Raw genomic sequence first — 27,253 nt, 5'->3', positions numbered from 1 at the left:
CGGTCCCCTCGGACCTCTCTGTCCTCCTCTATTCTGGCAAGGTCAGACTTGCTCTTGCAGGGCTTTGTAGTTCCACTTTTCCCTTCTGCTCTTAGCTGGCCAAGCTTGCAAGGCCTTACGCCCAACTTGTGGCCTGTCGGTCATGCCATCACTTTTCAACATGGCAGCCCATCAATTCCAGAATTTCAGGGAACGTACTAGGCATCAACGGGCAGACTCCTATTGATTCGGGAGGAAATCTGAAAAAGGAAAGAGGGAAATGGGGTACACACAGCGCCCCAGGATCTAACAGAGCCAGAGCATCAAGCAGCTCCACAATTGTCTATAGATCAAAGAGAGGTTGATGGCACCCTTTACTGCCCTCCAGCATAAAAATCCGCCCCTCCCGCCCATCTCAGCTCTGTTCAGCCTTCCAAGAGTTATAATACATGGACACACTGAGTGTCTGATCTCCAAAAGAGAAAGGAGACAAATAATGTTGGGTGGGGAAGGGGGGACACGTGCTTTGGCCCTGGCATGCGGGAGGGAAGGGGAAGTTGAGGGACCCTCCTATGGGGGGACGGGTGCACACAGTCATTGGCATGGGGTGGAGGAGAATGGATGACTTATGGGAGCAAGCGGGAACAAGGGGCACACACAACTCCTGGCAAGGGGAAATTGGGGGACCTTGTCATGTAACAGGGAAGACTGGAGGGCACAGAGACTCTGCCATGGCAGGGGAAGGGAAAATGGGGAGACAGCCCCAGGCGCGAGGGAGGGAGCAGTGGGAGTTACTGGGAGTCCCTAAAGTAGAGGGGGGCTGGGAGGTGGGACCCAGGGAAGGGTGCATGTGCCCCTTGGCAGGTGCAATGAGATCAGCCAACACAAGCTGCGATGTGCATGACCCTCTAGTATTTCTAGTCTTCACTGTCACATTCTTCCTCCTTCCCTGCTCCACATCGACCCCATCTGAAGGCTCAGCTTCCGCCACCCCTCATGCTCATGGTTTCTCGGCCATGTCTCTAAAGCTTTAGCTGTAATTCCAGTGCCTACAACTGGTCCACGACTAGGACCAGTTTGCACTCAGAAATACGCAGCCCTACAATCATGTCGTACACATTCCACATGGAACTTGTGGGCCCTTCCATAACCATGCTCCAGCCCAGCCTCTGCGTTTTCCTTCAAGGATGTTTCTTCCTGTTGAAACCCGCCAGCATCAAGCCACGTGGCTTCCTCAAGAACTTTTGTAGCGGTCCACACGAGACTGCAGACAGAAGGGGACAAACATTCAAAAGAGTTAACACCCATCTCAGCCAGTTACTAGCACTGCGCCAGCAGCACCTCACTCGCTCCTACATCGAACGCCTTGGCGTTAGCCCCTTTGTTCCCTACGCTCAGGGAACGTCCGACACTGCAGCTGCAGCGAGCCTCCCAACCTGGGAAGCCGGGCTCGTGCTAGCAGGGCTGGAGCTAGTGTGCTAAAAGCAGCAGCGTGGACACTGCGGCACTAGCAGAGGCTCGAAGCGAGGCACCCACCCGACCTCAGCCCAGCTCAGGTGCCCAGCCCAAAACTCCACTGGCACAATAACATCCACACTGCTATCTTTAGCCCTGCTAGCACGGAGTTTGTCTATCCAGGCTGGGAGGCTAACGCTCCCCACTGCAGTGTAGATGGGCCCTTTACGGCTACCTATTCTGGAGGATACAGGAACGGGCGTACTGGGTCTGACCATAGGTCCATCTAGCCCAGTATTCTGTCTACCGACAGTGGCCAATGCCAGGTGCCCCAGAGGGAGTGAACCTAACAGGTAATGATCAAGCGATCTCTCTTGCCATCCATCTCCACCCTCTCACAAACAGAGTCTAGGGACACTATTCCTTACCCATCCTGGCTAATAGCTGAACTGAACCTTTCTAAAAAGCAGTCGACTCTGGTTCAGTGAGTGCCCATTCATCAGCTAAGGTAGCATAAGCCCACTCTGGACATCTACATGCTGCACTTGCTCAGCTGTTGAGGACCTTGGCCATTGGTAGAGTGCAATAATGATGAAGACAGAGGGATCTGAAGCGCTTGGCAAGGTGGGCCCATTCAAACAAATGTATTTTAATGCAGCCAAAAGCAAAGTTACACATCTAGGAACAAGGAACACAGGCCATGCCCACAGAAGGGGGGCAGGCGTATCCTAGAAAGCAGTGACTCTGAAAAGAATTTAGGGCACACAGGGGACAAGGAATTCAACATGAGCGCCCAATGCAATGCCATGGCACATATATAAACGACCCTTGGACATACAAAGAGGGTGAATAGCCACACAGAGGTCATTCTCTCTCTCCACACGGTATTGATGAGGCAAATACTGGAACCTGGACCTCAGTTCTGGTGTCCACATTTTAAAAAGGATGTTGAAAACTGAAGAGGGTGCAGTAGACAGCCACATAAATTATTTAAGGGCTGGGGAAAATGCCTGACAATGAGACCCCAAGGCCTGGTCTACACCAGAAAATTAAGTTAAGTACGTCACTCAGGGATGTTAAAAAAAAAAAAAAAAGTCCACATCCTTGAGCAGCGCAGCTAAGCCAACATAAGACCCCGTGTAGACAGTGCTAGGTCGACGGACGAATTCTTTCATCAGCTACTGCCTCTCGGGGAGGTGGATTACCGATCTCAACAGGAGAACCCCTCCAGTTGGCATAGGTAGTGCAAGCTCAAACTGTTATCAAAAAGAAGTTTGAGCAGGGATTTGATTAAATACAGTAACTCCTCACTTAAAGTCGTCCCAGTTAATATTGTTTCGTTATTAGGTTGCTGATCTATTAGAGAACATACTCGTTTAAAGTCACGCAACGTTCTGTTATAAGGTTGTTGGGTGGGTGGGTGGAGCGGGGCAAGCCAGTTGCTCCTGCCAAGGAGTGGGGTTGGGGCACAGGGGCTTGCCCCATTCTGCCTGCCTGGCGTTCCTACCTGCATTGAAGTAAGCAGGTCCAGATGAGGAACTCTGCTCCAGTCAACATCCTCAGCTGCCAACGACAACTGTAGCTTTACCACTCCTGCATACGTGAGAGGCATTTTAGTGTCTGGAAAGCCATGGCTGCTTAACCTAGTCTGAGGTTTCAGATTTACTAGGGTGTGACTTTGGCTACCTGGCGCTTCAGTGTATCCTATTACTGTTATCTTACATCTCTGTGGCATCTGGCACTTTGCAGATTCTTCCGCCAGCTGCAATACCAACCCTGCACTGCAGTAAGGTAAGTTTTTTTTTTTTCTTCTGTCGGTCAGGTGCAGCGGAAAGGCCCACTCCTAAGAGATTCTCAGCATGTGGGCCACATGCACGTTTACGTGATTTCCACACGGACGATGTATACATACCTAAACACACAGGGCAGGAGAAGCAGTCAACAAAAAGGCAAGCGTTACTAAAAACAGTTGGTTACGAGCTCTCCATCTACATAAACATTTCATAGCAAGTGTCATATTTTAAAATTAAAATATATTGAATACATTCTGCTTATTGTTCATATGGGGCAACACTGGGGGAAGGGGAGACCATGCCAACACACTACCTCTTGTATTAGCTGGACTGCTGCAACTGGCTGGGGGGAAGGGTGCAGACAACAGGGCAGCAAGGTAGGATCTGAGTGGAACCGAAGAGCACCCCAGTACTGCTCAGGCACACTAACTGAAGGGGCCAGGTAGAGAGCTGGGCCTCAGCGCTGCCATTAGCTATTCTCCAGTCTGACAGAACAGCCTGAATTGAAGTGAAGTGATGTGGGCAGAGGCGTCTCCAATATTAGCACTGAGATGGTGCAGTAGCACCAGTACTCTGAACATCCGTGCAATGCTCGGTGCCCAAGTGCTGTACAGTGTTCCACGTGCCTGACACCAATATTCTAATGCAGACATGGCTTCAGAGGTTGACCAGGCCTCTTACCACACTGTCTCATTTCACCTTAGCTCATCCACCATCTGAATTCACACCTCAAACTCCCCAGATTAATGAATGATGCACTCAAACTCACAATAACTGGTTAATGTACTTATTACAAACTCACTCTTCTCTTAATAGTGCTGAATAAAACCATCACCCCTGCTTACACACACACACACACCGCTATGTTGTTGCCTTCACGGGAACTGCCCTAGCAGAATCACAGTAAATTCCCTCCTACGCAGACATTTGAAAGAAAGAATTAGTGGTAATTCTGAATCAAAATCCAGTAGCTAAATGGACCACTATGGTCCAGATTAGATTTAGCAATTCAACACCATAATTGCAAGTGCCCAGCCGGCGTACACAAGATTTACACATGCTCAGCTTTCTACAGCATCACGTACAGCCAGATTTATAATCTTTTACCTCCTCCGCCCCACAAATAAAACAAAACAAGCACCCAGGACGGAAGGATCGCTCCAGCCTATGGAACAAAGCCCAGGTGCAGGTTCCCACAGGTATGATTGGTAACCTCAAACAAACTAAACATGCATATTTCTATTACAACCCCGTCCAGGGAAATCAGGTTTAGTAAGAGAAACACATTTCTAGAAGTCCATACGTGTTTGGTTTTCTTTTTATTAGGACTGACACATTCATTGTATGTCACAACTTCCACGGACCAATGAGTTTTAGAAAAATCAAAGTGCCAGCACCAGCCAGCAGGATGATGGGGCTTATATAGTAACAGTTTTGAAAAGGCATTAAATGTTTACTCCCCCCACCCCCATAACCTTCCCCTCCCCTTACCCCCCTCCCCAAATTCTCACAGCTTTGATTGTATTGATAAGCATGGTTTGACAAAATGTTTCCCGGCTGTCAGGTTATTCTCACTGCCACAAAGAGGCTAACTAGAACTCAAAAAGGCCAGGAATTACTTTAATGGTAAAAAACCAAAAATAAGAGCTGATATGGCAACACTACTAGTAAAGTGGGATACATCACAGAAACAAGAGTCTTTGCAGGCAACACTGGTCGGAAATAGTAAAACACTTGATGGGTGAAAAAAGTGAAATTCTAAATTATATACAAGAGTAGCTAAGGGTGGCATTGAAAAACAGTCTCATTTAATGTGACCCAAGGTTTAACTTGCCATTATCTATTGCTTATTTATTCAGATCAGTAATAACACTTTATATAGAGACAGATGTGTAAAAATGAAACATTGTGGAAAAAACAGCTTTTCATATGAAATGCAAAGTATAAGCTCTGTCCAATGTGGAATGTACCAACACAGTCATTTTTACAAGGCTCTCCTTCTCTTTATAAAACCAGTTGACTTGCCAAGCAAGTCAGCTGTCTATTTTACTTGCTCAGGACAAGTTGTTTCGAATCATTTGCAAGCATCTTTCACTCTGAAGTACATTTTCACTCTGAAAGTCTTACTTGCCCCACTGTGAACAGACAGGATCCATAAACGTCTGCTAGCAACATGGAAAGGAGGCAGGAGCCCTAATCCTTATGAAGGACGAGATTCAGTTGTTAAACTTCAATGGGTATCCAATGGCTTTTTCCAGGCACTCTACCAAAGAGCCAGCAGAAAGAAAATCCCTCTCCACTTCCACAAATTTGATGTAGATGGATTTAGGCGACACCCCTGGTTCTACGATGCAGTTCTGAGATAAAAACCCATTGATTCCAACCCACTCTTTGCTGAAGGTTTTGGTGTTGGCCTGAAAATGTAAAAACAAGCACTGCTGGAGAGTTCTAACCTCAGCAATGCCAAGGTAACAATAGATAATTCTGGCGGACTCCATCTCCACCCTGAGAGAGGCCTGCGGTGAAGGGACATCTACCTCCCCCTGAGTCTCCTTCCCAGGATCTGTGCCTCGGCGGTCTGCATGAGGCGAGTGGGGTTTCTCCTGGAAATCTTCATAACCAATGGCATACAGGCCAGGGCTTTTGGGAATCCCCCCTGGTAATAAATACTGAACAACATTTCCTCCCGTTGGTTTAGAGTGAGCTATAGGAATCCAGTCAACTTCCATATGCAGCTCCAGGCATCTTGCTTCGCTAATAGTAATCTCTAGGAATTTATAGTAAACGTTTTTCCAGTTCATTTTCTGTACTCGTGTCATGATGATCCTGCCTTCTGGCTTCTCTGAATTGAAATATTCCCTAAGCCGTTTGCCAAGAGGCACCTGGGAACTGATCTCAGCGTAGTGGTAGCGAATATCCTCCTTCCAGCGTGTGTTATAACCAATGCCAAAAATGGCTAGTTTGTTAGAAAGATGTAGCCTGGAGAAATCTGTCCAGCTCTGAAACAGCTCCCATTTTAACTGGACGGATTCCAAGATTTGCACAATGTTCTGCATGACGTCTTGCTTCCTAGAAAAATTAACACAAATGTAAACCATAAGATGGAGTTCAGCTCAAACTGGAGATTTTTTTTTTTTAAGTTTTACTCAAGTTTGAAAGAGCACATCAACTTTCAGAAAACATTAACCAAAGCAAGAGCAGCTATCTGAGAAACTGGTGGCCAACTGAGAAAAGGTGTCCACCAAAAGTGTCAGTTAGCCCTAATTTATAGAATTAATCATTAGCATTTAACTCTTTCAAAATGCTTTAGAAATGTCTTCAAGGGCTTCGTGAAGCAGATAAGTATTATTCTATGTTAATACAATGACAAGAATGGGCATTTAGTTTTCTAAAATTCAGAAGCCTACAGGAACATTTAACCTAGACATATTACACACAACATACATGTGTTCTAGAACGCTCTATCATCAGTTAGACACTTAACTCCCACTGAAATCATCTTCTTTAAGATCTGCTCTAGGATTGGTCCTGCTTTGAGCAGGGGGTTGGACTACATGACCTCCTGAGGTCCCTTGCAACCCAGATATTCTATGATTCTATTAATTATTTGAGGGAAGTTCTCTGGCCTGTGTAATACAGGAGCTCAGATTAGATGATCATAATTGCCCCAGCAGGCCTTGGAATCCATTGGGGGGGGGGGGGAAGAACAGTGGGAGATAGGCATCTAAATACCTTTTAAAATGTAGCCCCATAACACATTATATACACATTCTATGCAGAGAGGCCAAGCCAATGTTGCAGTATGAATGTTATTACTTTTCTATTTAATCTTAACACTGCAGTAAATTTTTATCATTTAATGTGTCTTCCCTTTCCCCCAAAACACAAACACAAGCCAAACAAATAACAAAACACCAGAACTATTTAAGAAAAGCAAACTAGATTCTCTGTTGACAAGCATAATTTTCTGCAAAAGCTGAACGGAAGTTAAATCAGAAAGAAAAAAGTGCTTTTCCCTCACTGACGTATTTCAAGTTCCACTTTTGCGCAAAACTTCATCACCTCCACCCCTCAATCATATTCTCGTGATAACAATGCAAATAGGCAGTGCAAGAACAAAACAGTTTAACTTCACTGACTAACAGTGCTTTTGAGCAAACGTTCTTGTGCTGCTATGGACCGGGAGTTACGCACTCAATACTACAATCTGCTAAGATATTACTTATTTGTGCACGCTCAGCTATGTAATTTGAAACACTAAGCTTAAACATTAAGCTTTCCCCAAACTTAGCCTTGCAATTTCTTCAGTGAGGTTCATAAGTATGGAATTGTGAAGTTTCAACAATTTGACTTCAGCTTATAAAAGCAAACAGAACTTTTTCTTAAACCAAAAGATATTTTTCATGCTCCCATAATTCAAAAAAAGCGACAATGAATTTTGCACAAGCGTTCCAAAGAGCGTTTACTTCTGGGCCAAGACTAAGCATGTGGGACATTTCAGCCAAAATGGAAAGCTTGAGAATATTCCAAGCAACCAGAATTTTAAAAAAAATAGTAAGTTTAAATGACTGTCTTACCATAAATACACTGCCTTTCCTATTATCTTAGGTTCTTACTTCTCAGTGACTGTACTTTGATTTTTTCTCTATTAATCATGACTAAAAAGAACAAACGTCTTTCTACTTTTGCAACTCCCGGTTGGTTTCCTGACTTTGAATGAACTAATCACTGAACTGAACTAGCTGAATAAACTGAAATGAAGAAAATATTCTCTCTGCTCTGCAGAAGAAGCTACTGCTTTGTAAAAAGCTGCTTTAATGCTTCAACAAACTCTGGTCCAGCGGTTTGACTTTCTTAGTACATGTTTGCTACCAATTTTCAAGTTTATTTATTTAACGTAAATGATTTAAATAGGACATCTTCATTTCAGTTTATTCAGCTAGTTCAATTCAGTGACTACTTCATTCATTCAAGAAACCAGTTGGAACTTGTAAAAGCAGGATAGCTAGTTTTCCTCTTCCTCTCCCACACAAAAAACTTAGATGCGAGAAGACAAACTCTACTAGTACTAAAATCTTAAAAGTAATCAGTTCATTTAGCTACAGATAACTCCTTTGTTCAATTAATGGAAGTTTTAAATAAAAATAATGTTTTGAAACACTTTTATAAACTTTCTTTTGTTTCCAGCACACTTAAGGTAATTTTAAATGTGGTTTCTTTGGACTGATTTTGAATTTCCAAATAGTGTCTCACAAATTGCAAGTAATCTATTAAACAAATGCATCATTCACCATCCTCTAAAATAAAAATTAACCATCTAAATCAATGCAGGTTAAATTATAATTGCCTAAATAAATATGTATATAGATATAGCATGTCCTCTTGGTTAGTAAAAAGAAATACCAATCAGCGTAAAGACTATATTTAGTTGGAAGTCATCATGTTTTAATGGTTATCAACCTTTCTGTAGGAAAAACTACAAAATACAAATGCAAAACATGATTAAAATCAACGTTTCCTGCTTACTGATCAAAATCATGGTTACAACTGGTGATTTAAATCAATTTGATTAAAATTAATCCAACCTGTTCGCTAACAACGTCAAAGCAAATACCAATAAGAGAATTTGTACTTTTATAACTAATTAGCCAAGTCTATCTGCACACATCTGTGAGCAGCTTCACACAGGATGATGAGAAAGGCACTCATGGCACTATAGGCACTCTATTTGTCTCAGGAGTAAAGAAAAGCTAATAACATATCAGAGCCACAAGCAGGTGTTACAGCTCTTTCGGTAATTGAGAAATCCATCTCAGTCCGCTAAATCCCATTTGCAAAACACATGCCATTTTAACTCTTCTCATGCTTTTATCACCTGTAGTGAATTTGTGTTTGGTCCCCTACAGTAGGGCACAAGCAGGACAGAGTGTTTTGGATCCAGTGGCCATCTCCTTTCTCTGCCAGCATGGGGAAATTCTCTTCTGATTCTACAAACTTGCAGAGAATAAGCACTCTTTTTGGAGGGCTCATGAGTGCTCTCCCTTCTCCTAGAAAGCACAGAGTCTCTGCTTCACCTTCTATGGAGAAGGGAGGTACTGCAGCAATGCATTCTGGTGTGCAGACGTGTCCCTTAGTTACTACAGGGCTGGGGATAAGAGGAAGGGACCTCTTGGAAACAGGTGCAGAGAAAGGTGAGACCATAAGAAATGAAGAGGAGAAATGTAGCATTAGAAGGGAAGGAGACTGAACAGAACAATGGAAGGAGAAAGCAAAGTCTGATAAGAAAAAACTTAGACCGACTGGCTAAGCATCAGTTCTGCAGAAACGGACCTGGGGATAACAATGGACAAGAAGCTGGATATAAGTCAGCAGTGTGCCCTCGTTGTCTAGAAGGCCAATGACATATTGGGCTGTATTAGTAGGAGCATTGCCAGCAGATCGAGGGAAGTGATTATTCCCCTCTATTTGACACTGGTGAGGCTACACCTGGAGTATTGCATCCAGTTTTGGTCCCCCCACTACAGAAGGGATGCGGACAAATTGGAGAGTCCAGCGAAGGGCAACGAAAATGATTAGGGGGCTGGAGCACATGACTTGCGAAGAGAGGCTGAGGCAACTTGGGTTATTTAGTCTGCAGAAGAAGAAGAAGAGTGAGGGGAGATTTGATAGCAGCCTTCAACTACCTGAAAGGGGGTTCCAAAGAGGATGGAGCTAGGCTGTTCTCAGTGGTGGCACATGACAGAACAAGGAGCAATGGTCTCAAGTTGCAGTGGGGGAGGTGTAGGTTGGATATTAGGAAACACTATTTCACTAGGAGGATGGTGAAGCACTGGAATGGGTTACCTAGGGAGGTGGTGGAACCTCCATCCCTAGAGGTTTTTAAGGCACAGCTTGACAAAGCCCTGGCTGGGATGATTTAGTTGGTGTTGGTCCTGCTTTGAGCAGGGGGTTGGACTAGATGACCTCCTGAGGTCTCTTCCAACCCTAATATTCTATGAAACTATGCCTCTATGTCAGAGAGAAGCAGCATCAACTCTGGAAAAGCCAACCTGGGGCTGTGAAGTGTCATGGAGAGGAATTAGCAAGGGGGAGGCTTAACAGGCCAGTGGCGAGAGCACTAGGCTACCCTCTAGCAGCTCTGGGTTCAACTTCCTCTCTGCTACAGATTCCCTGCACCAGCTTGGGTGGTGGAGGAGCTATGATGAAATGAGACAGACTCAGCTCCACATCTATAAAATGGGAGTAATAGCATTTCTGTATAACGACACTGAAAACTGTGAGGCATCCAGATACTACAAAAGAGAGTAAGGGGACATGGGGGGAACTTAAATCCTCGCCTTAGGCAGTTCTTTGGACATGCACTATGCAATCATACTTTTTCATTCACAAAATATCTGAGAATTTAAACACAACTTGCTAACCACTTGGTTTTGAATTTCAAACCCAGCGTGTACACCTAGTAACATGATCTGTACTCCGTCCTCACACAGGCTGTCTCTGACTACCGACATTCCATATTGCATAGACTAACAGGACTAGGATGTGTTTTCCGGCTGCAGATCAATAATGTTTCTATAGCTGAAACTGGTATTTCAGCAGTGGAAAAGGGCTATGCTGGCTCAGGAGAGCTCTCAAAAGGAGAAGGCAGAGTCCCTGATCAATCATTTCCTCCGGCAATATATTTTAAAACGTTGCCATTTTCCACCTTTGGCCACTAGTTACAAAAAAACCCAGGAAACTCCATTTATTTTGAAGATTTTTCCTCATGTATCTCCACAGACTTCAGGATTTAAAGAGCTACTGCTGCCTCCCTGAAAGCTTCATAAATATTCTGTTGAAAAAGGAAAATACCAGATATGCAGACCATCCGTCCACCAAGGCAGCTGGCATGGAAATTCAGGGTTAGAGTACAGCTGGCAGAAACCACAGCATTGCTCCAGTGAAAACAGTGGTACCATGCCAATTTACATCAATTGTGGAGCTGGCCAAAGCTCTTTATTCTGAGCTTTGGCCAGCTCCGCAATCTATTATCGGCTTCTCCAGGATGGAGAACATCCCACTGAAGGCTACACTCCCAACAAATCAGAGTCTCGTAACATTTGTAATTTGGGGCTGTTTCAAGATTGCTCTGCAGTTGAAATGAAGGCGACAAGCAGCAGCCTGTGTATTAAGTAGGCCTCTAGGCCAAGAGAGCATCACTCCACAAACCGAAGACAAGTGCGGCTGGGTGAAACTCAAGGTGGTACTTCTAACATCTAAAGCCCTACATGATTTGGGTCTAGGTTACTTGAAGCCCCCTTTTCACCCAGTGGCACACTGCCTCAAGTGACTCAGCAGAGGTGCTTGGGAACTACAGCCCCTCTTCTACAACCAAGAGGAAGAGGATCTCCATGGAACCTTGCAGCTCTGGAATTCTCCTCTTCTGCACCACCAGAGCCCAGATTTGCCAACGTCTCCCTGAGCTACAGAGGCCATCTTTTTTCTCCAAACGTTTGGGCACAGGATGGGTCACAGGCTGGAGGGGTAGCACGATGGCCAAGATGAAGGATAGTGGGAGCACAATTCACTATTGGTCTACACTTTGTGTCATTTACAACAGTGCAAAGCAAATGCATTTATGGCACTTTGCACTGGTGGGAGTGATGACATGGCAATGAGGACACAGACTTCTCTTATTTTGCTAGAGGGTGTTGGAGAACTAACTCCATTAGGTAAGAGCAGGACACGGACTTTTAACCTAAACTGGAGCCTCAGATAGGCACTCATTGAATGTCTTACAAAGCACACGCCTCTACTGAAGAAGACCTCAAGTAGTTGCAATGCTCTGGTTATGCACAGGAAAACCATTTGCCTTTTGACAATTATATACCGACTGTTCACTGATTTCATAGTAAGCATTTGTAAATGTAAACCTTAAAGCTGCACAGGTCAGCCAGGACTCCGTCCACAGGGGATGTAAGCTGGGAATGGGTGCAAGAGGTGATACTGCCCCTTGCACTTTTAGAATAGTGAATGGTGCCTGGCTGATAGCCATAGAGGTCAAGCATTAATTCACACTCCAGGGAACGGGAGTGGCACTTTCCCACATTACCCTCCCCTGACCTACCAGGGCCAATTCCAGGTGAGAGGGTAGTGTATTCCCAGCTCCATTCAAGCTTTGGCAAGTCTGTGAACAAGGGGGGGCGGGGTTGATGCAATTTTGGTGGAGGATTTAATGATGCAACAGCTCTGTTAAGAGTAGTCTGAGATCACTCATTTCACAGAGCACTGAACAGCCAGCATAGCAGTGGCTTTAGGTCATTAACATCCGGTGCATCTCAGCCACACATCAAGAGCAATTACACTATAAACGCACTATAATTTCTGGACTGTTTTTTAATCAACATTTTATTAAGTGCAGCTGAATTACTAGAAAGCCAAGGAAAGAACCTGCTGAAAAACCACAGGAGCAGAGTTCGGAATCAGCCAGCCGTTTGCTAAGAACACCTGTTGTGCTAGTGCTCCATTCTCATGCTAGAAGCACTGTTAATGGTGGTTTCTTATTTAAACAGTCTGGTGGAGTACCTGGAACTGCTCATGGTTAGCAGCATGAAACAGGAGGATAAAGATGGGAATACTTGTAAAGGTGCATACGTATTTATACAAGATACACATTTATATTTACACATGAAAGACTATAGCATACAAGCCTGTACTTTTTCAATGGATAAAGATGGAAAGACAGCCTTCTATATATGGCTTTGCTGTTGGTTCTTCAGATTCCAAGCCTCAGAGATGCTGAGCAGCACTGTGTCACTTACAGCTTGGAATATGCCATCTCAAACTTTCACTTTAGACATTTGGGACTGTAAGTTCATCATCTTCTAGGGACAAGACAGACAAGGTGACATTATAATTGGCTGTCTTATTAAGTACATTGCTGTCTGAGCACAGAGTTATGCTGGCAGCAGCGTTTATACATTTATTTGTTAAAAGGCAGCTGACAGCTTCAATGTTCTCTTAGAGAAACACTTCTGTTCAAAACCCGATAAACCAGAACTTGTAATTTTCAATTGAAAAGTGGAAGAGACAGCTTAAAATAAAGTCTCCTGTAAAATAGTATTATACGAGGTGATTAATAAACTAATTTCAGATGAATTCAAACGGAGACTGAGGCTCCTGGTGAAAAAACCATCTCTTGTAACAGGCCAGTGCTAGCAGGCACAGGCATGACTTCACTTAGGGGAGTGACAGGTAAAGAGGAGCTTTAGAGAAGCAGCAAGGATTGTCAAGGACACAATCACCAACCCAAGCACTCTGAAAGCTACAAGGATGACGGAAACTATTTTGACATCTAAAGTTTGACATTTCCCTGAGGCTTAGATGGCTCAGCAGCGGTTCCTTCTAACCCAGGGTTTCTACGATTATATCCAGCATCTCAGTCTGACTTGAAATCTTAAAACCAATAGGGAAGTTATAAATAAGTATCATTCAGTTTAAAAAGCTGTGATGTACCAACTACTTGTGAATTTCAGATACTGTAATAGTGATCATATGTGCAGTCAAACAGAGAAGTGCGCTACACTGCAACTGCTTCCCCAACCGCTTTATAACTGGGAATTAACCCTCCGAACAGCCGGTGAGGTAGGCCAGTCGGTGACAGATAGGAGTTCAGCAACTTTCCCAAGGCCATGCAGCAAGTTACCAGTAGAGCTGGAATTCCCAACTGCATGGCTGCTGCTAGGACACCGACCACTGATGGTGGAACGGCTCTGTGTCTTGCTGAAATCTTACATGATTCAAATGAGTGGTGATTCAACGCTTGGTGGGAGTTTTAAACAAACCATTTCTGTACAAATCAGACTGCAAGCAGCAGAGGCTAGCTCAGCTGTTTCAGTGAAGGAGCCAACATCTTTCAAAGCTCTTTATTTTTTGTCTCACAAGTGAATAAAAATAGCAGAACAAGTTCTTAAATATTTCCCCACTTCATTTTATTCTGAGACTGTATAGGTCATAGAGTCAACAAGTTCCAATTCTTATGATAGTTGGGCCTGTATTAACTAAAAATAGGGTCCCACTGCCTGTCAGACTTCACATACAGGGTTCCAAACAGAGCAGAAAGCTAACACTGCTCGATCACATGTGTATTTCCTACCCTGTGATCCTGTTGCAGGTACTGCAAAAAAAAATTGAGGAAGCCAGTCCTAGGCACTATGCTGGTCTAGCAAGAGAAGCACAAGCACGCTACGCCATAAATGCAGTACAGCTTGGGGTAAAGATATTATAGGCCCAACTGTCAAAGCTAAGAGACAGAATGCCTTATGGACAGAGCAAGGGACTATGGGAGGACTCCTGAATTCTACCACAGATATTCTTAACTTGCTGTGTAACCTAGGACAAGCCACTTCACTTCTGTTCCTTACTTACCATCTCTATAAAAGAGCTTGGAGACATTTACTGTTTGAAATCTTAACATATCAAAAGAAGGTCTAAATTAGCTGTTACCACTTAAGAAAGAGCTTGGAGTCCTTGTGGATCGTTCTCTGAAAACATCCACCGAATATGCAGCGGGAGTCAAAAAAGCAAACAATGTTGGGAATCATTAAGAAAAGGATAGACAATAATATTGTCTGTATATAAATCCATGGTACGCCCACATCTTGAATACCGCATGCAGATGTGGTCACCACATCTCAAAAAAAGATATATTGGAATTGGAAAAGGTTTAGAAAAAGGGCAACAAAAATGATTAGGGGTATGGAACAGCTGCGGAGATTAATAAGACTGGGACTTTTCAGCTTGGAAAAGAGACAACTAAGGGGGGGATAGGATAGAGGTCTATAAAATCATGACTGGTGTGGAGAAAGTAAGTAAGTATTATTTACTCGTTCTCGTAACACAAGAACTAGGTGTCACCAAATGAAATTAATAGGTAGCAGGTTTAAAAACAAATAAAAGGAAGTATTTTTTCCACACAACACACAGTCAACCTGTGGAACTCCTTGCCAGAGGATGTTGTCAAGGCTGACTATAACAGTTCAAAAAAGAACTAGATAAGTTCATGGAGTATAGGTCCATCAACGTTTGCCAGAAGCTGGGTATGGGTGACAGGGGATGGATCATTTGATCCTGTTCTATTCATTCCTTCTGGGACACTTGGCACTGTTGGAAGACAGGATACTGGGCTAGATGGACTTTTGGTCTGACCCAGTATGGCCATTCTTATGTTCTTAAATCAAGAGAGGCAGCCAAGTCAGTGTGACGAATCATGTATTTACACAACTGGCTTAATGAAGAGAGAATATATATTAAACCTATGCACCAGGTCCCTCTACTGGAACACAGTGCCCAAAGTGGAGCTATTCCGTTAATTCATAGAACAGGGTGGAAGAAATATACCCTTTTCCTTGCTTCTACAGGCGGTTGATGGGAATGGTGTTTTCATGTATGTACGTGTGCAGCAACAAAGGCTTAGTCAGAACCACCAGTGCCCAGAAAGTGCCATACTAATTGCAAAGTATGCGTCCTATAGTTCAGCGACAAGTCTCCTAGAAAGTTACCCCTCGCTAGCTGCATTGATTTGCTCCACTTCAAAGGGCCAATGTCAGGGAAAAACCCCACCACACGTGTTACGGTGTGTCCTTTCACTGTAGAACTGTAGAAGGGGTATAAAGGCCTTAGGACACCACACAAGGTACACTCTGTGGAATTTCCCCCCAAGTGTCCCTAAAAGGAGAAGTGCATAGATATGGCACAGCCCTCTAGATCTGCAGAGCAAAGAGTCAGCTCCTCCACGCTACTCTTACAGCTCCCTTTGGCCATGGAAGTATGCTACTGCTGGATGCCTACCCTGTCCCACCTGTCTCTGATAAAAGCAGTCATAGAATTAATATCTACCTGAAATTCAAGCTCAACCTCCGGGGTCTGCAGGGGAACATCCCCCAGTCTCACTTCCCTAAAATCAGGGCTATCCCAGAGGAGCAGAGTAGACACAGGTCTTCTCTGAGGGCTGGTCTACACTACGGGAGGAAAATCGATCTTAGATACGCAACTTCAGCTACGTGAACAACATAGCTGAAGTCGAATATCTAAGATCGGATTACTCACCTGTCCTCACCGCGCGGGATCGATGTCCGCGGCTCCCCCTGTCAATTCCGCAACTCCGTTGGGGTTGGATGAGTTCCGGAATCAATATAAGTGGGCTCAGGGATCGATATATCGCCTCTAGATGAGACGCGATATATCGATCCCCGAGCAATCGATTTTAACCCGCCGATACGGCAGGTAGTCTAGATGTAGCCTGAGCCGGGGCGGGGGGGAAGGAGCATACCACATTGGCTTTACTCCCTTCCTTCCCTGGGTACTTTAAGCTGACCTATGGAATGGAAGAGAGGCTAGGGCCAAAAATTAGGCTCCTAAACATGGGCCACCTACTTAGTACCTAAGTATGTGGCCCAAGGACCCTATTTCACCCATTTTTTAAAAAAAGGTGTGACCTATGCCCTGATTCAGCAAAGTACTTAAGTATGTGCCTATCTTTAAACATGTGATTAAGTCCAATCATTTCAATGGAATTACTCCTGCTTAAATTAAGCATGTGCCCAAATACCTTGTGGACTCAGGGCCCTAGTGTTCTATCATATAGTTTAAGAACACTGGCTATTCCTAATACATGATGAAAAATAAAATTATCTAGTTTTCCATTTATGTAGTTTGTTTTGTGCAATCTCATTTTGGACCATGCAAATAAAACTAATCAATCTCATTTGTGTTTCCAGTCGGTTTCAGAGTAGCAGCCATGTTAGTCTGTATCCGCAAAAAAACCAGGAGTACTTGTCGCACCTTAGCTTAGAGACTAACACATTTATCTGAGCATAAGCTTTCGTGGGCTACAGCCCACTTCATCGGATGCATGCAGTGGAAAATACAGTAGGAATATACACACACACACAATGTGAAACAGTGGGTGTTACCATATACACACTAATGAGAGTGATCAGTTAAGTTGAGCTATTACCAGCAGGAGAGGAAAAAACATTTTGTAGTGGTAATTAAAATCAGACGTCAAGAATTATAATATTAAAAAACCAGTCGGAGAACACTTTAATCTCCCCGGTCACTCGATTACAGACCTAAAAACCGCAATATTACCACAAAAAAACTTCAAAAACAAACTCCAATGAGAGACTGCTGAATTGGAATTAATTTGCAAAATGGACACCATTAAATTAGGCTTGAATAAAGACTGGGAGTGGATGGGTCATTACAGAAAGTAAAACTATATCCCCACGTTTATTTTCCCCCTACTGTTCCTCACAACTTCTTTTCAACTGCTGCAAATGGACCATTTTGATTACCACTACAAAAAGTCCCCCCCCTGCTGGTAACAGCTCACCTTAACTGATCACTCTAGTTACAGAGTGTGTATGGTAACATCCATTGTTTCATGGTGTGTGTGTGTGTGAGATAAATTTGTTAGTCTAAGGTGCCTCAAGTACTCCTGTTCTTAGTCAGTTTCACAAATTCTCATGCATTAGCACAGCGTTGCTATCACTGCAGAGAAGAGTTTAACACACTGTACAATTTTATATTATCCAAGTTTTAGACAAGCGTCAGTCTTTTCTACATTTTAGGGCAAATTTGTCCAGCCTCTGCTCTAACCATTCCAACTGGAAAGCTTATCTTATTGTCTTATTTCCAAAAAGAAATCACAGACACTGTTTGGTACATAGCAAAATCAAAAGAAAGTTACTGTGTGTGATCATGACAAAGCCATGCAACAGTTACAGTGGAAACTGCAGACATGCAATTTAACTGTTAGCTAGTAGCTTTACAAGTAGTCAAGCTATCACACAGTTCAAACATATTTCATGTAAAATAAGGCAGAACTGCTAATGCTGTAAAATTAGAACATAACAATGGTCATATTGGGTCCATCTAGCCCAATAGCCTTTCTTCTGATGATGACCAATGCCAGGTGGTTCAGAGAAAATGAACAGAACAGACAATCAAGTGGATCCATCCCTTGTTGTCCACTCCCAGCTTCCGGCAGTCAGAGGCTAGGGGCACCCAGAGCATAGGGCTGCATTCCAGACCCTCTGGGCTAATAGCCATTGATGGACCTATCTCCAACTTATCCATTTCTTTTTTGAACATCAGTGTAATTTGGCCTTTACAACAAGGCAACAAATTCCACATGTTGGTTTTACATTGTGTGAAGTACTACTTTACGTTTGTTTTAAATCTGCTGCCCATTAATTTCATTGGATACTCTGGTTCTTGTGTTATGTGAAGGGATAAACAGTCTCTCAGTCGCTTTCTCCACACCATTTATGGTTCTATAGACCTTTATCATAGTCCCCTTAGTCTCCTCTTTCAAGCTGAACAGTCTCAGTCTCTAATCTCTTCTCATATGGAATCTATTCTATTCCATTATAATTTTTGCCGTCCTTCTCTGTACCTTTTCCAATTTTAATATAGCACTAATTAGCCCTCAGGTGACAAGGAATGTGGAAGTTAAGGCTAAATAGGGCAGAACATACATTGTCCATTGTGGATGTGAGCATTATGCTACAGCCTCTAGTTCAGACCCTGTTTTTCTGCAACTCTACACATACCCCCATTTAGGATCATCTCTGGCAATGCAATTACAGCCTACATCATATTCATATGTACAAAGGACAGAATGAAGGATGTTCATTCAGATTTGGATTGCTTAATGCAATGCTATCAAAATTCCAGCGGAGGGTGCAAATCCTGTTAACTCTGCATTTAATTAAGCCTGTTTTAAATAAAGAATTAAAGCATAATTAAAAGGCTCCTTGGCCAGAGGGGAAAAAACCCTCCCTCACATCTCAGGAAGAGTCTGGCTATTGAAGATGCTTTACATCCCTCTGAGTTGTGGCGCTCCAGTGAAGGTCTACTTCCTATGCACCTTCAGAGAAAGCTCCTCTGCTTTTTATAAAAAGGTATCTTAGATATGAAGGATTTAAAACCACTGCGTAATTTAGCCATGCATCTGTGAACAAATGAATCTTCCCAGCCTTGTATGAACAGTGCCAAGTATACAGTAAACACTCAGAACTTTAACTTTCATTTTACTTTGCTCAGACTTGGAAAGACATTTCCTAAGGCACTTCTTGAGACTATTTAAATATACATTTTGACCTCCAGCTGTAGAGTGGCTCAAAAAAAAGGCCACAAATGTTTACATGGGGGGGAAAAATGAAAATTCCTAGTTCATGCTCAATCTGCTAAAATGATTTTGATCAGATTTGAAGTTCACTTTGAGGCACAGACCAAGCCTGGAAAATCCCAGTCTGAAAGCTTGAAAAATCAGAGACTGAAAACAGGGTATTAGAATGGAAATCGTTGTGCTTACTTTCATAGGAGGGGTATTGACCTCTACAGTTAAGTGTCTAGAGAAATATGTAAGGCAGTTATCACTTAGCCACTGGGCCATTACATAAAAATGCTGCCCCAAAATAAGATTAAACTATGATTCCACACTGGTCCATTCTCCAGCAAAGAATATCCACACACAGCATGTTTCCTTCCCCCTGCCCCCCTCTCACCACCCCCCCCAAAATAGGTGGTGGTGGTGGAGAAAGTGGGGTTCATGTGCTTCCCACAAGAGCAAAGACACATTAAACTTCTCACCATTTGCCAGGTTAAACCAATGAAGCAAGATTACAATCTAGCTTTGCAAAGTTGCAGAAAAAATGAACTAGGCACAGAGTAAACTCACTCATCCTTCATCATGCTAAATGTTTTACTCAAAAACTCATGCCTGTGCTCCAGTAATAAGGCAAGTAAGGCTGAAGGCCAACAGAAATGTACATTACTCGACTAGCAATACCCCCCCACTCCTTTTCTTGATTTTTCCCTTTCTTTAAGGTATTTTCTGTATTCTCCAGCGTTCTGCTGGTATTAGAGAGAGGTCTGTGTACTAATTTTAAGCTTCTATAGTTATACTCCTTAATGGGAATACCCTTACACTTTAATGAACATCTATTCTTTAAAATGCTCTTTTCCTGCATGCCCAAAGAGACAAAACTTTAGGTAGATGGAAACCAGATTACAAATAGATCCAAGAGTCAGAATTTTTGCCAGAACACTCCAAGACCTGCCCATCCACATCCCCAAAGGTTATGATGTGTATTTTACACAGTTTAATGTTTGCATTCACGTAAAGAGAGTTCTGCTTCATTTTCTGTATAACAGAGCCAAAAGAGACTTGAGTTGTGAAGCTTTCCACATGTTTTGAGGTAACTGGAATGATGCAAAAAGCAGATTCTTCAATAGTCTTGCACAATGTATTTATAATTGTAGTCAGAAGTTTCTAACATCCTCCTCCCGCGCAGCACCCTAGGGAAATGCATTCAATAGTGAAACATTCATAAGTTACTTACTGTGCGTCTTCTGAAGATTCCTGCTTTATCTTTAATGTTCTCTTTGTGGCAGGCATTTCATCTGAAAAGCACAGTTCCAATAGACAGTTATATATTTAAAACTCTCCCAAAGCTTTTTACTTTGAAAGAGAAGAAGTTGTTCACTTAGTGTTTTCCAGTCAAATTCCGACGTCACACTCTGAGGACTCTGCTTCAGCTCTTAAAACCAGCTACTATGCAAGCTACATCACCATCACTGAATTTTTAGCTACAGGGTCAAAATCTGGCTTCCCATGTGCAAGATCTTTCAAGGACAAAAGTAATTCCTGCCATTAAGTCACACGTTGATTTCATTGTAAACGACATTCTGAAAAAAGGCCGTTCTGCTTTTCAATAGCACATTTGAAGAGCAAGCATCAGAACAAAAGTATCTGTATTCCATTTAGACTGTGTGCGTGCCAAGTACCTCTCTCATAACCATTCATTGAGCACAAAGAACATTGTCAGCCTCACCTGCACGTGAATGTTGCTGTAATTCTTCTGAAGGATAGTGGTGACAAACCATCAGAGCAAAGCCTGAGTCACCAGAACCCCTATATGGAATCACAGTACTCACTTACGTACATTTTTAAATACATGGTTTAAGAAACTCGGTCCTGTCTCTTTTATCTCAAGTAGCCCCCTTTTATGACTTATTCTCCCCAACTCCCGCATACATTCTGATCCTCTTTAAATTAAGAACTTTCCTAGTTCTCATACTTGAGGTAGTTTGAGGAGGTATTGCTCTTATTTGAAAATACAATTTAATCCATCTCTTAGCGAAAGTCAGACTTCACCAGTCCCCAGAATACAGCTGCAGATGGAGGTATATTTGTGTGCCTCCCCCGCTCCAATTTAACCTACAAATACGATAGAAAAAGCGAGAACATTGCCTTTATCCACCTTCCCTTGTAAATTCTGCCTTGCTCTTACAATCCCATTGGGAATCATTTTTTAAATTAACTTTGATAAACTCCATAGATTCAGTAAATATATAAACCTTTTTCCTTCCTATTTATTGTATGCATGAATGTACCTCTGTTCTATACAAAATACTTACTCAGAAGTCAAATGTAAGCATATCTTCAGGAAAGTGGATCTTTCTGTAATATCTGTCAGGGTTGTGCAACAGCATTTGGAAGACTAGGGAGATTTTTTTTTTTTAGAAAAAGCAAAAATTTGGTAGTTTTACTTGCACAACATAAAAGTAGTTGTGGCTTGCTAGTCTTTTATGTCTAATGAATGAGTTTATATGGAGATCTACCTGCAAGATTTTTTTTTGTTGTGGGACCATGAGCATCAGCAGTATAGATCAATTAACATCAAGTTCAGCAATTCATATTTCCTTCCCTCTCACCCCCCATTCAAATCCCTTTTAAGCATAACTCAAATCTCAAATTTTAAACAAAGGGCCACTCTCGCATCTTGTCAGGAACAAAAGAGCTACTGTACGTGTTTTAAAATAAGACAATGCAAACAAGTTCAAGTCTACTTATTTCAAATATTCTACTTGTTAGAACTCACTAACAATAAAAACTAGCAGTTAATCGGTTCGGTCCACAATTTAGTTACACAGAGAAGGTGTTTGACAGCTTTAGGGAGCCGTGCAAATTAGGCACTTTAGATTTATACAATTGTACAAATTCTAGGAATTAGTTCTGATTTATGACAAGTCTTAAACCTGCAAGTATAAGAAATACACAGAAGTGGGTATAGCAGCATTATGGCATAGGATGGATTAGGATTATGGAGTAGGATTAGCACTAGAGAGGCTACAAGCACAGGCAAAATCAAAAACATACAGGCGGATCAATAATCAATTTCTTACCCAACTCTGGGTCTCCTCCTTGGTAGCAGTGAAGATCCTGACTGTGGTTCCCCCAATCCTCCTGTGAATATTCCTCCATAGTGCTGCCATCCGATTCCAGCTCCTGGTACAAACCGCTGCTATTAATGAGTACAGGCTGGCAGGGCTGTGAGTCCCATCCTCCCTGACCAAACACCTGTTCCAATTGTTCAAAGGTGTAACTGCTTTTCCTTTTCCCAACACCATGTTCTTTCACTCGACTGTAACACCTGCGAAGGGTCTAAGACACAAAACCTTTTGTTACTCATTTGGTGCTAGCTTTCCAGAATAGCACGCACGCGCAGATAGAATAAGAATGCTAGACAATCTGTTTATTTTTACTTATGTTGAACACATGTGACAAAGATTGTGCAAGTACTATAATCCAATCACCAAACTGCCAAATTAACCTTTGTAAGACAGGAAGCATCGTAACTTTGATGTTCCTGACACACGATGCTTTCGCTTGAATATATTGATTACAAAGAAAAAAGTTGTATAGCATCTACAGGTTCACCAGCTTCAAAGTTGGGGGATTTTGAGGGCAGGGGACAATACACAAGTCTGCTACATATTACAGGAAAACAAACACAAATCCCATCCAATATACCAGTCAGCCCGTAGAACGCACACCTTCTACAGGAGGGAGAGAGTACAGCTGTTGTTGTGCCCACAGTTTGGAGAAGGTGGGGGAGAGGGAGATAGAAAGAGGAGTCCCCAAAAGCAAAGACAGACCAACCTTCCTTAGTCTAGTAAGAAGATACAAGGTAAAAAATGTTTGCCTAAACTATTTAGCTAGTAAAATGTATTACTTACATATTTTGCATTCCTTACTAACTCACTCTGTCTCTTGGGAAGCTGCTGAAAATTTAAAAGAGGTCAAATCAATAATGCTCCAAATTCCCAGACTCAAACATCAAATCAAGAAACAATACTAAGATGGCCACACCTAGTAAATCAATACAACAGAGTCCAGTTCAGATTTTGAAGCCTCCAATAAAGAGAGATTGCTAAACTTAAACCAGGAATTCTTTTGTACCTATTTGATTTCTTATTCTAGTGGCTGAGTTGGTAGCAAGTACTATGCATTATTATAAGATACAGTATGAAATCTAATTCTTCTGCGTCTGCTTCCAATTTTCCAAGTCAAGGAGAAGCTGTTTAGAAAGTCTTTATTCGTGTCCCTTAACATTTAATTCAAAGCGTGATTCTACTTTGAAAAAGTGACTAAATTGCTTTGTAGGATTCCATATCTGCTGCGTTTCAAGGACTTCCTATCAGATGTACTCAATTTACAAAACGTTTTTCTTGTAACTGCCATCACTTCAAACTGAACCTTGAATAAGAAAAATCAAGCTGTGTTCTCTCTCATGAAAGCAACCATTAGGGCTTGAAAGATGCACTTCTGGGCTGGGCCGAGAACAGGCTTTATATGTCAGCTTCTACAGAGCCACCAAGTTTCAGCACTTTTGGTTGCAAAAACCAATCTTCCAAGCCAAGATTGTAAACCGATGTCTCTTCCTGATTCTCAAGCCAGCTCCAGTGTGGCTCATAGAAACAGACAACTCTGATCAGTTCCAGGGCTGATATTCAGAAATCTGGAGGTCAGAAGTACAGCCATCAAAAACTCATGCTAGCTTCATGCTGCTGCTTGGGAAAGCTATGAACACCACCAACAGCAGGCACAAAGTTATTCAATGGTGAAGAGTCAAAAAATGGAAATTGGGACAGTGCAGAGTAGCAGAGATCTCATCCCACCCAAGATGCAACAGCCAGGAAACTAGGGAGGAACAGAAACCTCCTTTTCGTCCATAACCAGAAAGAGGTGCTTTAAAGTATTACAGCTACAACCCCACCCCACCTCCTCCAAGCAAGGAGGTAGGACAATATTTAGTTGAAATAGGAGCAAAGGTGGCAGGGGCATTGGGTCTCTCAACGGGATATTGATCGCCGGGCTACTGTTCCCGTTCCACCTGTGTCTTTCTTATCTACCACTGGTTAGCAGGCAGAGCCCCCCATTTAGTAGGTGTTGGGTAAAGTTTTCAAGTGTTGATCATCACTTTCCACCTGTTCAACAACTGTGCGTTCAATGGGGCTGGATGAGTAATTGTTGGTAGAACTAGACCCTGCATTTGGTGCTTAATCTGTTGATGATCCATGAGAGAACTGCATCCCCCGAGGGGGGGGGAGGGGGAGGGAAGAGGGTGGCACACTGCAAGGCTAAAGAAGTAAACACTAAACAGGTCAGTGATTAGACCAAGCAGGTAATACCCAGATACACAGATAAAACATGCGAGTAGGATGTACCAGTTTTAAAGACACTTTGCAGAGCAGAACTACATTTTCAGATGGATACTTTGGCCTTGGCTACACTGGCGCTTTACAGTGCTGCAACTTTCTCGCTCGGGGGTGTGAAAAAACATACTCCTGAGCGCAGCAACTTGCAGCGCTGCAAAGCGCCAGTGTAAACAGTGCCCCAGCGCCAGAAGCACGGCTCCCAGCGCTGCAAGATAATTCCCACGGGGAGGTGGAGTACCTGCAGCACTGGGAGAGCTCTCTCCCAGCGCTGGCGCCGCGACCACGCTCGCACTTCAAAAGCACTCCCGTGGCAGCCCTTTGGAGTTTCGAGTGTAGCCAAGCCCTTTGTCTCACTCTAGACTGATGCTAGATTTTTCACCTTATTTATGACAGTTTCACATGTAAACTGCTATATCATTTGTGACCTGAAGAAGAGCTCTGTGTAATATCAAAAGCCTGTCTTTTTCACCAAACAGAAGTTGGTCCAATAAAAGATGTTACCTCACCCACCTTGTCTCTCTAAGATCCTACAACTGACACAGCTACACCACTGCATATCATTCATAGACATTTTTAGAAATCCGTGTATTCAAATTTTAAGAGTTTTCATGACAATTTTATATTCTTACACACCTTGCAATATTTCCTTATCCAGCTGAGCAAGAATGTTACAGCTGTCTCAATTATAAGGTCCAAGAGATTCTAACTGCTTTATTAAATAGCCAAGCTAAATAAAACACAGTATTGTCTCCAGCAAAGTTAACTGAGAAGCGTCAATATCCTCTGATTAGGTCCTTTGGGAGCCCTCAACATCTGCAAACACTGGCGGAAATGCTTAAAACTCAAGTTTAAGTTTCAAAAAAGAGTTCTCCCTTGCACGGATGTTACCAAATTATCCATTTAAGACTTCAGCAGAGGCAATCTTATTAGCAGCCATTTATTTCATTCAGCCCTCAACAACATTATTTTGCGAAGACCATGGCAAAAGTTCACCAAGCACCTACTCAGCAGACACCAATGCAAAAGATGAAGGAGGCAGTGCCCTGGTCAGAACACATCTCCAGATACTTAGGTAGAATGGAAAGCACATGCTGAGATTACAGCCAAAAGGACCCAGGACCTTGCTTGGATGATTCCTTCTTTCATATCCACCTCTGGTCAGTAGACGTCTGATATATTCAAAGCTTTCTACAACCCCACTAGCTTCTGAAAGAGAAGAGCTCCTCCTGCCAATCTATAGTTAAAAACTGTTGGTGGGACCTCTATTTTCCTTTCCCGGAGAGTGGGGACTGCCACTATTTTCTCCTCCCCACAGACATTTTCCATTTTCTCCACCATGGATATCTTTGTGCCTCTACAGCACATGGCTTTAACAACACTGAACTGGCATATTCTGGTCTGTTTCACTGCTGCCCCACATGATTCTGCATGACCACCTTGCAGCTTACCAGAGCTTAAAAATCTACATATTGAATAAAAAAATATGGGTGATCTGAATTTTTGTTCCGCTCAGGTGGCTCCTAATAGCTCTCTTTGTGCAAGCAGGTTTTTATTTTTATTTATTTTTTTAAAAAAAGACAGTTTGGCCAAAAGAATGAAATTATTTTCTAAGAGCAGTAAAACTCAGAAAGGGGGGAGGCATAGCTCAGTGGTTTGAGCATTGGCCTGCTAAACGCAGTATTGTGAGTTCAATCCTTGAGCGGGCCATTTATGGATTGGGGGCAAAAAATCAGTACTTGGTCCTGCTAGTGAAGGCAGGGGGCTGGACTCGATGACCTTTCAAGGTCCTTCCAGCTCTAGGAGATATAATAGGAGATATCCTATTATTAATAATAATAATATTATATATACACTCCCCATTCCAAACTGGCTCTACTTCTGAGATAAAATCTAATGAATGGTACATTAAACATCTTTATTTTACTAAAGTTCCCATCTCAGAAGTCCTCTTGCCAGGGTAGCAGGTACAAGGAAAGCAACACAGAGGGGAGTTTAACATCTCTTCACTAGAAGTGCTCTCAGTAACTGGTGCCCTGAAGCACTTTTTTAATGAGAGGATGATTCAAGAGACTGGAATTAGTGTCAGAGTCCAACATGCTTACTCAGAATTGTCACCAGAGCCTATACGGAGCAAATACCAAAATCCAGTTGAAAGCCATCCTGGCAGAACAAGAAGCTGTAACACTTATTCTTCAAATTGTTCACCTAGATCTACATTCTTGCGTGCTCAGCTCAGCAGCTTCAAGCAAGCGGGGTCTGTTGGGGCCACTTGCCTCCTCCCCATTGCTCTGGAGTCATAAGACACAAAAGAAACAGAGACCAAAACCAGCATCAGTTCCATCTACGGATTCAGGAATCCTTGCCGATCCTTTGAGAGCGAGCCATATGACTTCTCTCTCAGCAAATAAATAAGCAGTAGTCAGCCTTCTGCAGGTAAGCAGGGATTAGTTAAGAGTGTCCTGAACTGGCCATGA

General features: G+C 42.8%; 1 protein-coding gene and 1 long non-coding RNA gene across 7 annotated transcripts in view; both read right to left on the bottom strand.

Moving 5' to 3' along the window:
• The window catches only part of LOC127033702 (uncharacterized), a 332,515-nt gene that overhangs the window by 105,624 nt on the left and 199,638 nt on the right, over window positions 1-27,253 (bottom strand). The gene's annotated exons all lie outside the window — the stretch shown is intronic.
• Window positions 10-27,253, bottom strand: part of MSANTD2 (Myb/SANT DNA binding domain containing 2) — a 39,869-nt gene continuing 12,625 nt past the window's right edge. The window contains exons 2-7 of one of the 6 annotated variants that reach the window (XR_007769150.1): window positions 23,298-23,342; window positions 22,464-22,722; window positions 20,618-20,678; window positions 5,355-6,296; window positions 3,121-3,346; window positions 10-239 (exon numbers count right to left, since the gene is read on the bottom strand). Coding sequence is in view for 2 of the 6 variants with exons in the window: in XM_050921638.1 (XP_050777595.1) it covers window positions 5,444-6,296; window positions 20,618-20,678; window positions 22,464-22,722; window positions 23,298-23,342 (1,218 nt within the window). In the remaining 4 variants the exon portion in view is untranslated. Of the gene's footprint in view, window positions 1,244-3,120; window positions 3,347-4,826; window positions 6,297-12,922; window positions 13,091-20,617; window positions 20,679-22,463; window positions 22,723-23,297; window positions 23,343-27,253 lie in introns of those variants that run through there. The other 5 variants (XR_007769149.1, XR_007769148.1, XR_007769151.1 and 2 more) reach the window with 5 other exon arrangements.

This window comes from Gopherus flavomarginatus, chromosome 13 (assembly GCF_025201925.1).
Source record: "Gopherus flavomarginatus isolate rGopFla2 chromosome 13, rGopFla2.mat.asm, whole genome shotgun sequence".
Classification (NCBI taxonomy): domain Eukaryota; kingdom Metazoa; phylum Chordata; order Testudines; family Testudinidae; genus Gopherus; species Gopherus flavomarginatus.
Note: the sequence above shows the minus strand (reverse complement) of the source record. Positions and strands in the feature narration are given on the sequence as shown.